The sequence below is a fragment of the Symphalangus syndactylus genome, chromosome 14, assembly GCF_028878055.3.
Source record: "Symphalangus syndactylus isolate Jambi chromosome 14, NHGRI_mSymSyn1-v2.1_pri, whole genome shotgun sequence".
NCBI lineage: Eukaryota > Metazoa > Chordata > Mammalia > Primates > Hylobatidae > Symphalangus > Symphalangus syndactylus.
Window position 1 is genome coordinate 37,205,908 of NC_072436.2, and position 13,500 is coordinate 37,219,407.

Sequence of the window (13,500 nt, forward strand, 5' to 3'; positions counted from 1 at the left end):
GATGACAAGATCTTGTTCCTAATGCTGATGCTTTGATGGCATTAGACTCTGGAGGGTCTTGGAGAAGGTTGTGAGTGTATTTGCATGTGGGAGGGATGTCAGTTGTGTCCAGAAGGCTGAGGATAATATCCAAAACTGACTGCAATACTTCCTATACCACATGCTGTTCCAGAAACGTGCCCCTCTCCCAACAATAACAAGTTTTATGTACATTTCCCTTAAACAAGGGCAGGCCTTTGTTACTAATTCACTAATAGAAGGCAGTGAAAGTGATGCTCTGTAACTCCTGAGACTAAGACATAAAAAGGATACAGCTTCCACCTGGCTCTGCCTCTTGTCACACTTGCCCTTGGAACCCAGCCACCAAAGTGTATGGAAGTCCAGACAGTTAAAGATGCCACAGATGGGTGATCCAGCCAACAGTCCCTGCTGAGGTGTCAGCTGCAGCCAGTATTTACCGCCACACATGAGAGTAAAGAAGACTTGGGGATGACTGTAGACCTAGTAACTATCTGACTGCAACTTCACGAGGGTCTCTGAGCAAAAATTTTCCAGAACTGAGTAGGGCAATAAATACTGTTATTTTACCCCAAGCTCAAGGTGGCCTGTTATGCAGCTGTAACTCATAAGAACAGAACTTTTAAATTCATAGATTTAAACACTTTTGATGGATTTCAACCATTTGCAATTACTGTCTTTTTGCTCAAATTTTCCTATCTTGGGTCAATGGAAGCCTCTTCAAGTTTAGGGTGTGTATGTGTGTATCTAGCTCTGCCTCTATACTTCAGGCCATCTGCAAATACCTGGTGGCAGGTATTTTTTTTTTCCTCTATGTGACAAAATTCCCTTAACATAAAATTCACCATTCTAACCATTTTAAAATGTACAATTCCACGGTATTTAGTACATCCACAATGTTGTACAACAACCATCACCACTATCTAATCTTAGAACATTTTCATTACCCCAAAAGGAAATCCTATATCCATTAAGCAGTCATCCCCCATTTTCCTCTCTCTGGCCCCTGGCAACCACCATGTACTTTCTCTTTCTATGAATCTGCCTATTTGAGATATTTTGTATAATGGAATCATACAATGTACATCTTTTTGTCCAGCTTCTTTCACTTGGTATAATGTTTTCACAATTCATCCACATTGTAACATGTATCACATATGTAGCTTGTACTTCATTCCTTTTTATGGCTGAATCTAATATTTTATCACATAAATATACCATATTTTGTTTAACCAGTCATCAGTTAATGGACATTTGGGTTGCCTCACCTTTTGGCTGTGAATTGTGAATAATGTTGCTATGAATATTCATCTAAAAGTTTTTGTTTGAACACCTGTTTTTTATTCTTTTGGCAGGGAACTTCAGGGTCATATGGTAATTCTATGTTTAAATTACTGAGACACAGCCAGGCTCAGTCGCTCATGCCTATAATCCCAGCACTTTGGGAGGCCGAGGCAGGCAGATCACCTGAGGTTGGGAATTCGAGACCAGCCTGACCAACATGGAGAAGCCTAGTCTCTAGTAAAAATACAAAATTAGCTGGGCGTGGTGGCGCATGCCTGTAATCCCAGCTACTCGGGAGGCTGACGCAGGAGAACCCCTTGAACCCAGGAGGTAGAGGTTGCGGTGAGCCGAGATTGCGCCACTGCACTCCACCCTGGGCAACAGGAGTGAAACTCTGTCTCCAAAAAAAAAAAAAAGTTACTGAGACACCACTAAACTATTTTTTCATAGCAGCTGTACCATTTTACATTCCCACTAGCAATGTAGCAGGGTTCCAATTTCTCTATACCCTCACCAACATTTGTTACTTCCCATTTTTGTTTTGAGATGGAGTTTTTCTCTTGTCGCCCAGGCTGGAGTGCAATGGCGCAATCTTGGCTCCCTGCAACCTTTGCCTCCCGGGTTCAAGTGATTCTCCTGCCTCAGCCTCCCAAATAGCTGGGATTACAGGTGTGTACCACCGTGCCTGGCTAATTTGTTATTTTCCATTTTTACTACAACCATCTTAGTGGTTGTGAACTGAGTATCTCACGGTTTTAATTTGCATTTCCCTAGTGTCAAAGGATGTTGAGCATCTTTCCATGTGCTTCTTGGCCATCTGTATATCTGCTTTGGATGAAAGTCTATTCAAGTCCTTTGCGCATGCATACACACACACGCACGCACGCACACACAAACACACAAATACATATATGTATATATTTGGAGACAGCGTCTCACTCTGTCACCCAGACTGGAGTGCTGTGGCACCATCATGGTTCACTGCAGCCTCGACCTCACAGGCTCAAGCAATCCTCCCACCTCTCAGCCTCCCGAGTAGCTAAGACTACAGGTGCATGCCACCACACCCAGCTAATGTTTGTATTTTTTGTAGAGACAGAGTTTCATCATGTTGTCCAGGCTAGTCTTGAACTCCTGTGCTCAAGCGTTCTGCCTGCCTCAGCCTCCCAAAGTGCTGGGATGACAGGCATGAGCCACAGAGCCTGGGCCCTCTGCCTATTTTTTATTTGGGTAGTCTTTTTTGTTACTGAGTTGCAGGAGTTCCTTAACTAAAAAGAAACACCTCATCAGATACGATGAGGGTCTAGTATCCAAAATACCTAGTATCCATTAGAATACTTTCATCCTTTTCACTCTCAGGTATCCCTTTGATGCACAAAAATTTAAAATTTTAATGAAGTCCAATTTATCTTTAGTTTATTTTGTTGCTTGTGCTTTTCGTATTATAGCTAAGAAACCATTGCCAAACATAAGGTCTGTCTCCAGAGCTCTCTTAAGTACTAAACTATTAACATAAACTAAATATCCTATATTAACGCACAAAATATTGGCTACTTTTTTGTCCTGGAATTCCTTTTTATTAATAAGGACCTATGACATAGAAAGGACAACACTGTTTCAAAGCAATCTGTCTAGACATATGTTATAAGGTTAGCCTTGCTGCTTCTAACCCACAGAAATGTGATATTAAAAAAAAGAGGAAACATACAATTCCCATGTAATTTTTTTTTTTTTTTGAGATGGAATCTCGCTGTGACACCCAGGCTGGAGTGCAATGGTATGATCTCAGCTCACTGCAACCTCCACCTCCTGGGTTTAAGAGATTCTCCTGCCTCAGCCTCCCGAGCAGCTGGGATTACAGGCACCTGCCACCACACCAGGCTGATTTTCGTATTTTTAGTAGAGACGGGGTTTCACCATATTGGCCAGGCTGGTCTTGAACTCCTGACCTCAAGTGTTCCACCCCATGATTAATGTTGTTACAAAGACCATCTGTTCCTTAGCTCTACCAAACTAAAGTGAAGACATAAAGAAACCACAATCCAGCATGACAACCTGGACATGGAGCCTGTAGTATGAGCTGCCTCATGTGAACTCTAACTAGAGGTTCCAGGTTTCCTCCACAGACTGCTGGTTGCTGTCAACTGATAACGTTTTTGTGGATCTTGTCATAAGGACTCCTCCCACACAAATGAAAAAGGCACCCATAAGTTAATGGGCAGTTCTACATTTGAAATATAGATTGATATACAACAAATTAACCTTTTCTACTGTTAATTTAAAATAGTTTATAAGAATCATGCATTAAGGTTAAAAAGTACATCCCATAAAAAAATCCAGTAAGTTTTTACATTGAAATTTTACATTTTACGTTACAATTTTACATTGAAGCAGCATTACATTTCAGTATAAACATATTCTATTCTAGGAGAACACGTGCTCTTTAGTTATTGAAATGGCAGATACTTATCAGTATGACAAAAGCAGGAACCTGACACTTTAGTTTTCCCTGCATATATGTGAATATATTTTATATGTTATCACTTGGGTGTAGTAAGTTACGGCGTAAGATGTATTTCAAAATAGTTTGAAGGCTACTGGTCTAGAGATACGAAGAAAGGAATAATGAAGAGGATTCTAGCATGGGTAGAAGCAAACACCTGGCCGCATGATCTGCTAAACTACTTTCTAGCACCTGTGGCTGGCTGCCTATCTCTATCACTGAGTAACATCATGTTTCATAATCCTAACAGAAAGAAGGAATTCTAGAAGATGATCGCTCATGTCCACACACAAGTTCAATCCTAAACTAGCTGGGTTATCAAACTTGGTCTTAAGTAAGCTGGTGCCGTTGATCCTCAAGAATAATGTTTCTTCTTCTTCTTTCAAGTTATAAGCAGGAAAGACTACTCCACATGTAAATGACCACTTCCAGGTTTGTAGCTTGAGAAAAGGCTAGGCTAGGCGGAAAGCCCATGTCCTCCAAACTCACTGACCACTTCAAAAAGGCTGGGCCTGGTGATGCAGTATTGAGACTAAGAGAAGAAAGATGGTGTTAGTCTGAGGAATAAAAAAAGAAAACAAAAACAGAGGGACCAGAATTCTAAAGCACATTTACTGAATACCCACATCTAAGGAATGCAAGGATGATAAGCCCAAACATAAAGAATAAGGCACCGTCTGGGAAGTGAGGAGCACCTCTGCCCGGCCACCCCGTCTGGGAAGAAGTGAGGAGTGTCTCTGCCCGGCCGCCCCGTCTGGGAAGTGAGGAGCGCCTCCGCCCGGCCACCCATCGTCTGGGAAGTGAGGAGCGCCTCTGCCCGGCCACCCATCGTCTGGGATGTGAGGAGCGCCTCTGCCCAGCTGCCCCGTCTGGGAAGAAGTGAGGAGCGCCTCTGCCCGGCCACCCCGTCTGGGAAGTGAGGAGCGCCTCTGCCCGGCAGCCCCGTCTGGGAAGAAGTGAGGAGCGCCTCTGCCCGGCCGCCCCGTCTGGGAAGAAGTGAGGAGCACCTCTGCCCGGCCGCCCATTGTCTGGGATGTGAGGAGCGCCTCTGCCTGGCCGCCCCGTCTGGGAAGAAGTGAGGAGCGCCTCTGCCCGGCCACCCCGTCTGGGAAGAAGTGAGGAGCGCCTCTGCCCGGCCGCCCCGTCTGGGAAGAAGTGAGGAGCGCCTCTGCCCGGCCGCCCATTGTCTGGGATGTGAGGAGCGCCTCTGCCCGGCCGCCCCGTCTGGGAAGAAGTGAGGAGCGCCTCTGCCCGGCCGCCCCGTCTGGGAAGAAGTGAGGAGCGCCTCTGCCCGGCCGCCCCGTCTGGGAAGAAGTGAGGAGCGCCTCTGCCCGGCCGCCCCGTCTGGGAAGAAGTGAGGAGCGCCTCTGCCCGGCCGCCCATTGTCTGGGATGTGAGGAGCACCTCTGCCCGGCTGCCCATCTGGGAAGAAGTGAGGAGCGCCTCTGCCCGGCCGCCCCGTCTGGGAAGTGAGGAGCGCCTCTGCCCGGCTGCCCCGTCTGGGAAGTGAGGAGCGCCTCAGCCCGGCCGCCCCGTCTGGGATGTGGGGAGCGCCTCTGCCCGGCCGACCCATCTGGGAAGTGAGGAGCGCCTCTGCCCGGCCGCCCCGTCTGGGAAGTGAGGAGCGCCTCTGCCCGGCCGCCCAGTCTGGGATGTGGGGAGCGCCTCTGCCCGGCCGCCCCGTCTGGGAAGTGAGGAGCGCCTCTGCCCGGCCGCCCCGTCTGGGAAGTGAGGAGCGCCTCTGCCTGGCCACCCAGTCTGGGATGTGGGGAGCGCCTCTGCCCAGCCGCCCCGTCTGGGTGGTCTACCACGGAGGCCAGACGCAATGTGGGGGCTGGACGTGGTGGCTCACGCCTGTAGTCCCAGCACTCTGGGAGGCCGAGATGGGTTGATCACTTGAGGCTAGGAGTTCGAGACCAGCCTGGTCAACATGGCGAAACATATGAAAAATACAACAGACAAACCAACCAACCAACCCAGCGACAACAAAACAGGTCTACCCTGGAGTCATACTCTAATTTTTTCTATTTTCCTCCCTTTCTGATCCTTTATCCCACTTTCTTTTTCTTCCTCTTCCTGCTCCTTCTTCTTTGTCAAATAGAGGATTGAGTTATTATCATTGATCCATACAAAGTCCCTCTCTCATTTATTTTAATTCCCACCCCCCATTTCTATTCCCCGTCTTCCCATGTGCAACCTTCCTAATATGTTTGATATGCATCTTTTTGTTTGTATGTATTTTTAGAAATGTTTATTGTTTTGTGTGCAAAAAAAATTAATTAAAAAAAAGGAAAAAAAAAAAAAGAATAAGGCAGATACTGTGCCGGGTGCAGTGGCTTAAGCCTGTAATCCCAGCACTTTGGGAGCCCAAGGCAGGCAGATCACGATGTCAGGAGATCGAGACCATCCCGGCTAATATGGTGAAACCCTGTCTCTACTAAAAATACAAAATATTAGCCAGGCATGGTGGCACGCGCCTGCAGTCCCAGTTACTCGAGAGACTGAGGCAGGAGAATTGCTAGAACCCAGGAGGCAGAGGTTGCAGTGAGCCGAGATCGCACCACTGCATTCCAGTCTGGGCAAAGAATAAGGTAGATACTACCTGTGATGGTTCATTTTATGTGTCAACTTGGATTGTGTTTTTGGATGAGTAACATTTTAATTGGTGAACTAGTGGCCAGGCATGGTGGCTCACTCCTGTAATCCCAGCACTTTGGGAGGCAAAGGCAGGTGGATTGCTTGAGCCCAGGAGTTTGAGACCAGCCTGGGTAATATAGCGAAACCCTGTCTCTACAGAAAAAAAAATACAAAAATTAGCTGGGTGTGGTGGTGCATGCCTGCAGTCCTAGCTACTCAGGAGGCTGAGGTGGGAGGATGGCTTGAGCCTGGTGGATGAAGGTTGCAGTGAGCTGAGATTGCACCAATGCACTCCAGCCTGGGTGACAGAGCAAGACCCTGTCTCAAAAAAAAAAAAACAAAAAAAACAAAAAACACTGCCCTATAACATGGGTGGGCTTCCTTCAATCAGTTGAGGGCTCAAAAACAACAAAAAGCAAGAGGCAATTCTCTAGCAGACTGCCTCCAGACTGAAACTGCACCATCCACTCTCCTGGGTTTCCAGGTTGCTGGCCAGTGGACTGCAACTGCAATATTGGCTCTCCTAGGTCTCCAGTCTGCCAAACCACACAGCAGATTCTGGACTTGCCAGCCTCCATAACTGTGTGAGTAGAGTCCTTATAATAAATCTTCCGGCCAGGCGCGGTGGCTCACACCTGTAATCCCGGCACTTTGGGAGGCCAAGGTGGGCGGATCACAAGGTCAGGAGATCGAGACTATGCTGCCTAACATGGTGAAACCCCGTCTCTACTAAAAATACAGAAAAAAAAAAAAAAATTAGACAGGCGTGGTGGCAGGCGCCTGTAGTCCCAGCTACTTGGGAGGCTGAGGCAGCAGAATGGCGTGAACCCGGGAGGCGGACCTTGCAGTGTGCTGAAATCGCGCCACTGCACTCCAGCCTGGGCGACAGAGCAAGACTCCATCTCAAAAAAAATTAATAAATAAATCATCTTCCTAGGCTGGGCACTATGGCTCATGCCTGTAATCCCAGCACTTTGGGGAGGAGAAGGTGGGGAGATTGCTTGAGCTCAGAAATTCAAGATGAGCTGGAACAACATTGTGAGATCCCATCTCTATTAAAAGTCCAAAACATTGGCTAGGCATGGTGGCATGAGCCTGTAGTCCCAGCTACTCAGGAGGTGAGGTGGGAGGATCGCTTAAGCCCAGGAGACTGAGACTGCAATGAGTTATGATATCACAGTGCTGTACTCCGGCCTGGGCAACAGAATGAGACCCTATCTACACACACACACACACACACACACACACACACACACCCTTATTGTTTCTGTTTCTCTGGAGAACCTGAATATATAATCAGAGGTTCGAAAATCTATGGGATGTTTAAAGGGGGGTCACATCCACTTACAGAGATTAAGAAAAACTCCACTTTGGGAGGCCGAGGTGGGCATATCACTTGAGCCCAGAAGCTGAAGACCAGCCTGGGAAACATAACGAGAGCCTCTCTCTAAAAAATTTTTTAAAAGTAAAAAAAAATTCATGAACACATTCATTCTTTCATTTATATATGTCATAAACATTCACTGAGCATCTACTCAGAGCCAGGGACTATTGTCAATACCGGAAATACAGCAGTAAATATGGACACAGTTCCATTGTGGAGCTTACTTTTTAAAGGTGGAAACTGTGTAATAAATACACATTATAACATCAGGTAGTGCTAGGAGCTACAAAGTATAACAAAGTAGGATGGGGTAAAGATATAGTGACACAAGGAAGGCAAGAGTAGTCAGAATTCTATTTTGGATCAGGATGCCCTCTCTGAAGGGAAGGTGACATTTGAGAAAATAACTGAAGGGAATAAGCTAAGCAAACGTGTGAGAAGAGTTCAGGGCAAAAGAAACACCTGATGCAAAGGCAGTGAGGCACATGCTGGAGATTACCAGGAAAATCTGAGGCAGTAGAAAAATGAAATACGAGAAGAGTCACATCAAGAGCCCATGGTAAGCAGTTTAGATTTTATTCTGAATGTGATAGGATGTCTCTAAAGAGCATGACCTCATGTTTGCATTTTAAAAAGCCTTTTACTAAATGTCTTACTGCTTTTACTATTCCCTCCTAGAGTAAAGAATGGATTCTAGGAGGGAACAGTAAAAGCAATAAGACATTTAAGAAGATGGGGTTGGCTGGGCACAGTGGCTCACGCCTATATGCCCAGCATTTTGGGAGGCAGAAGTGGGAGGGCCATTTGAGCCTAGGAGTTCGAGACCAGCCTGGGCAACACAGAGAGACTCCGTCTCTACAAAAATTTTTTAAAAAATTAGCCAGGGATGATGGCACATGCCTGTGGTCCCAGCTACTCAGGAGGCTGAGGTAAGAGGATTGCTTGTGCTCAGGAGGTCAAGGCTGCAGTGAGCCATGATTGTGCCACTGCACTCCAGCATGGGTGACAAAGTGAGACTCCGTATCCAAAAAAAGAAAAGAAAGAAAATGGGGTTTAATAAAGTGGAAAGGATCTTGACAAGTGAGATATTCTGGATAAGTTGACACAATCAAATACGACGAGGCTAGAGAGTCACCTGCTTGGGGATTAAAGTTCTGAGAGTTGATGTAATCTCAAATTAGAGAGTCTATAAAGAGACAGGAAGAGATGAGAAGGTGTATATTTCGAGGTACAAAGAAGTAGACTCAGTAAAGGAAAACAAGAGAGATGGGACCCAAAATATTACTTGATAGAAGCCAAAATTGCAAAGAGCCTCATAAAGCAGCAATATCAAATGCTACAGAATGATTGAGGAGATGGTGAGAATAAACCAAAGAATTTTACAAGATAGCAATTTCAAGAAGCTTAGACATCCTGATTCAGAGCTATAAAAGGGTTCATTTTTTATTACCAAGTTTTAATTAGTTTTCTTATTTCCCAAATGGGATCCCAAAAAGTTGACTCTGAATTAACTGAAAAGGAGGTCATCCAGGTGGGCCTGGTCTAATCACATAAGCCTTTTAAATCTGGGTCTAGAGAGGAAAGACCAAAGTAAAAGAAATTTGGAAGTCAGAGAGACAAGTCCTGGTAGCCTGCACGAAAGCAAACATCCATGTTATGAATGGCCTCTGGAGGCCTTGAGGCAAGGAACTGTAGGCAGGCTGTAGAAGCTGGGAGCAGTGGCTGGCAAGAGGCAGCAAGAAAAGAAGGACTTCAGTCCTGTAACTGCAAGGGACTGAATTCTGCCAACAAACTGCATGAGCCTGGAAGAGGACCCTGATCTCCAAATGAGAACCACAGCATGGCTAATACTTTGCAGCCTTGTGTGACCTGGAGCGGAGAACACAGATCATCCGTGCCCAGACTTCTATCCTACAGAACCCGTAAGGTCATTCATGGGTGTTGTTTTAAGCTGCTAAATTTGTGGTATTTGTTACGCAGCAATAGAAAACTAACACAGATTTGTTCCATTTCCTATGGAAGGGGCTGCTTCTGTTACCTAGCAGCAAATAGGAAGAGAGGCGAACTTGAAAAAACAAAGCTTGACTTTTATGGTCTCTAACTCACTATTCCTAGGGATTCTGCTCAATTACCGCTTGAGTCACAGTACTTGTTTTGCTATCTACATTTTGCCAAAATATCAACTTTCTGAAAATCATGAGCAGTGGAAACAGGCTTTTTAATTTTCAATTTTAGAAAGTGACTTTGGCAATTACGCAAAACTAAAAGTAACTGGGTATTTAGGCTCTTTGAATGTCAAAGTAGTGCCAGCGCCTGGAGACACACATCCCTGTGCTAATCTCAGAAATGAGCCACAAGGTCATGACTCCTGTCTTCCCTTGAAGACCAGGAGTTTCAGCTCCACAAATGAAAATCTTTCGCTTTTGTTTGGATTAAGAATAGTTCAGAAGTGTTTTCAGCTGCGAAAAGAAAGGCATTCCCTCCCAGATAATTACAACCTTGACCCCTAAAATGTGTACTCTCGCTAGAAGTCCATGCACCTCCTTATTAAGGATGCAACAAGCCGCGGCTCCGCTCGTCCTGCCGGGAACTGTAGTTCTCCCCCGTCGACCTTCGGCACTGAAAACCTATCGCGCGCCCAACCGGCGACCCAGACGCCAGCAGCCAGGATTGGTCCTGGACGAGGGCAGCGCGGCGCTGATTGGACTACATCCCCGCGAAGCCGCGCCTCCCGCTACTCTCCCACACCCCACCCCGCTGCTGCAATAACCTCAAGTCATGCCAGTCCGGCGAACTCCCTGGTGGCTGCCTCACTGCCAGCCCGGGCCTCTCCCGACGAGGGTGGCCCTGAGACTCGCGTTTGTCCTGGAGGCTAGGCAGCGACCAAGGCTCCCCCGTTTTTCGCTGACGGTCCTAGGTCAGCCTCCTCACGCGCCCTCGGGAGCCCCAGTGCTCACCTGGGCGGCGGCGGTCACACCCGATAACTGACAGGCCCGCAGCATCTCGGTCAAGCGGACGGCGCTGCTGGTGGACTCGAGCTGCCGCGGCGGCGCCAGTTAAGTGGAGGCGTGCTTGCGTGTGTGCGTGCCCGCGTCCGCGCCCGGCGCACCGGAAGCACAGCCGACGCCACTGCGCACGCGCGGCCCCTTCTACAGTCCCCGACTCCGCGGCTCTTGGAGGGTGGGCTGTGTCCCGGCTGCGGAAACGCCAACTCCAGGCGATTGGTGCGAAGGAGGCGAAAAGGGCGGATTCCCTTTCCGGGTCGCGCCCGGGCTGCAGGTCCTTATCCCCAAGCTGGGGTTACTAGGTGAACAGGGCCGGAGGGAGAGTCTTCTGAAATCCATTCTTCAGCTGCACGTGGAAAATGGACAGCTGTGACTCTTAAGAGAATTAAAGCAACAAAGCATCTCAGCCTGCTCTATGAGCTGGATATTTCGTAGGAAGGAGCCTGTTTGGCGAAAGTTACGTAAACAATGGAATTGTCTCAGTTTGCGCGTTTGTTTCGTTTGACAGCCTTTCAGGGAGTCATCCTGATTGCTGGAGACGGTGAACTAACACTGTGGGGACCCTTGTGCGGAACGTGTCAAGTGGCACAACAAGGATAGGAACACGAGTCCTTTGGACTCCACAGCTTCTGCTCCTTCCAGATTAAACCACACTGCTTTCTCCAAGTTGTTACTGTAGTAACATCATTTTGGCTGCAGTTTGTGGATGGGTTGGAAGATGGGAAGTCAGTGCAGAAGCACCGTTGAAAGTATTCCACTGGGCCGGGCGCGGTGGCTCACGCCTGTAATCCCAGCATTTCGGGAGGCCGAAGCGGGAGGATCGCTTGAGCCCAGAGGTTTGATACCAGGCTGGGCAACACAGTGAGACCTCGTCTCTATATAGAAAAACAAAACAAAAAAAATTTAAAAAGAAAAGTAGGGCCAGGAGCGATGGCTCACGCCTGTAATCCCAGCACTTTGGGAGGCCGAGGCGGGTGGATCGCCTGAGGTCAGGAATTCGAGACCAGCCTGGCCAAAATAGTGAAACCCCGTCTTTACTAAAAATACAAAAAATTAGCCAGGCATGGGGGCAGGCACCTGTAATCCCAGCTACTCGGGAGGCTGAGGCAGGAGAATTGCTTGAGCCCAGGAGGCGGAGGTTGCAGTGAGCCGAGATCACGGCATTGCACTCCAGCCTGGGCAACAAGAGCGAAACTCTGTCTCAAAAAACAAAAAAAGTATTCCATTGATTCTGTAATCAAAATAAAACATGTTAAATATTAAGCATGATATTAATACTCCATGTATACTCCAGAATTAATATGTTAGTGTTAATACTATTAGCATCTTATTGCAATATCGTGGAAACTAACTTTTCTGTCTTCTATTGAGTTTGCAAAGTATTCCAAGTCTTAACTGGGTAATTTGTTACAATATGTATTCTCTCTAGAGGTAGACTGCGCTATGACTTGTAGCATGGAGAGATGGACTTGAAAATTATCTGAAATCAATGGTTATGTTTGTATATGTTCTATGTTCTATGGTTTTTAGGAGACTACAGTAATTACATATGTTTCGTATCTCTTTCACTTAGCTTCCAGAGCAGTCTCCCGTTTTCTTTAGTAATTTTAGCAATAGAATTGCTGCCTCCTTGCCCACTGCTGTCATGCCCAGTGGTGCCAGTGTGATGACTTTTCTAACACCCTTGGCTTTGAACTTCTCAATGCCAGTGAACGCTTTCATCCTGCTTCAGTCATGTCGTGCCAGTGTGATGACTTTTCTAACAACCTTGGCTTTGAACTTCTCAATGCCAGTGAACGCTTTCATCCTGCTTCAGTCATGTCGTGCCAGTGTGATGACTTTTCTAACAACCTTGGCTTTGAACTTCTCAATGCCAGTGAACGCTTTCATCCTGCTTCAGTCATGTCGTGCCAATGTGATGACTTTTCTGACACCCTTGGCTTTGAATTTCTCAGTGCCAGTGAATGTTTTCATTCTGCTTCAGTCATGTACGTCACAGCCACAACTTGCTCCTGAACATCATTAGCAACCTCTCTAGCTTCAAGATCTCAAACCTCAAAATTAGCCTCCCAACCCCTCATAACCTATGTGGAGAGTCCTCACTCTCCACATGGAAGTTGTCAATATTTTTGCTTTAAAATGTTATCAGGCAGGCCAGGCGCTGTGGCTCACACCTGTAATCCCAGCACTTTGGGAGGCCGACGTGGGTGGATCACCTGAGGTCAGGAATTCGAGACCAGCCTGACCAACATGGTGAAACCCCGTCTCTACTAAAAATACAAAAATTAGCTGGGCTTGGTGGTGCGCGCCTGTAATCCCAGCTACTTGGGAAGCTGAAGAAGGAGAATCACTTGAACCCGGGAGGCAGAGGCTGCAGTGAGCCAAGATCACACCACTGCACTCCAGCCTGGTGGACAGAGCGAAACTCCGTCTCAAAAAAAAAAAAAAAAAAGTTATCAGGGGCTGGGTATGGTGGCTCACATCCCGGCATTTTGGCAGACTGAGGTGGGAGGATCACTTGAGCCCAGGAGTTTGAGACCTGCCTGAGCAAAAGAGCAAGACCTCTCCCAGCACTTTGGGAGGCCGAGGCGGGCAGATCACGAGGTAGGGAGATGGAGACCATCCTGGCTAACACGGTGAAACCCCGTCTCTACTAAAAAAAATAATAA

At 47.1% G+C, this 13,500-nt stretch overlaps 1 protein-coding gene across 32 annotated transcripts in view; it reads right to left on the reverse strand.

Moving 5' to 3' along the window:
• The window catches only part of IMMT (inner membrane mitochondrial protein), a 53,804-nt gene extending 42,768 nt beyond the window's left edge, over positions 1 to 11,036 (reverse strand). For 30 of the 32 annotated variants that reach the window (XM_055243953.2, XM_063617558.1, XM_055243947.2 and 27 more), the window contains exon 1: positions 10,784 to 11,036. In XM_055243953.2, coding sequence (XP_055099928.1) covers positions 10,784 to 10,828 — 45 coding nt within the window. In that variant the 5' untranslated portion in view covers positions 10,829 to 11,036. The remainder of the gene's footprint in view (positions 1 to 10,783) is intronic. The other 2 variants (XM_055243945.2, XM_055243933.2) reach the window with 1 other exon arrangement.
• Between the last annotated feature and the right edge of the window lie 2,464 nt (positions 11,037 to 13,500).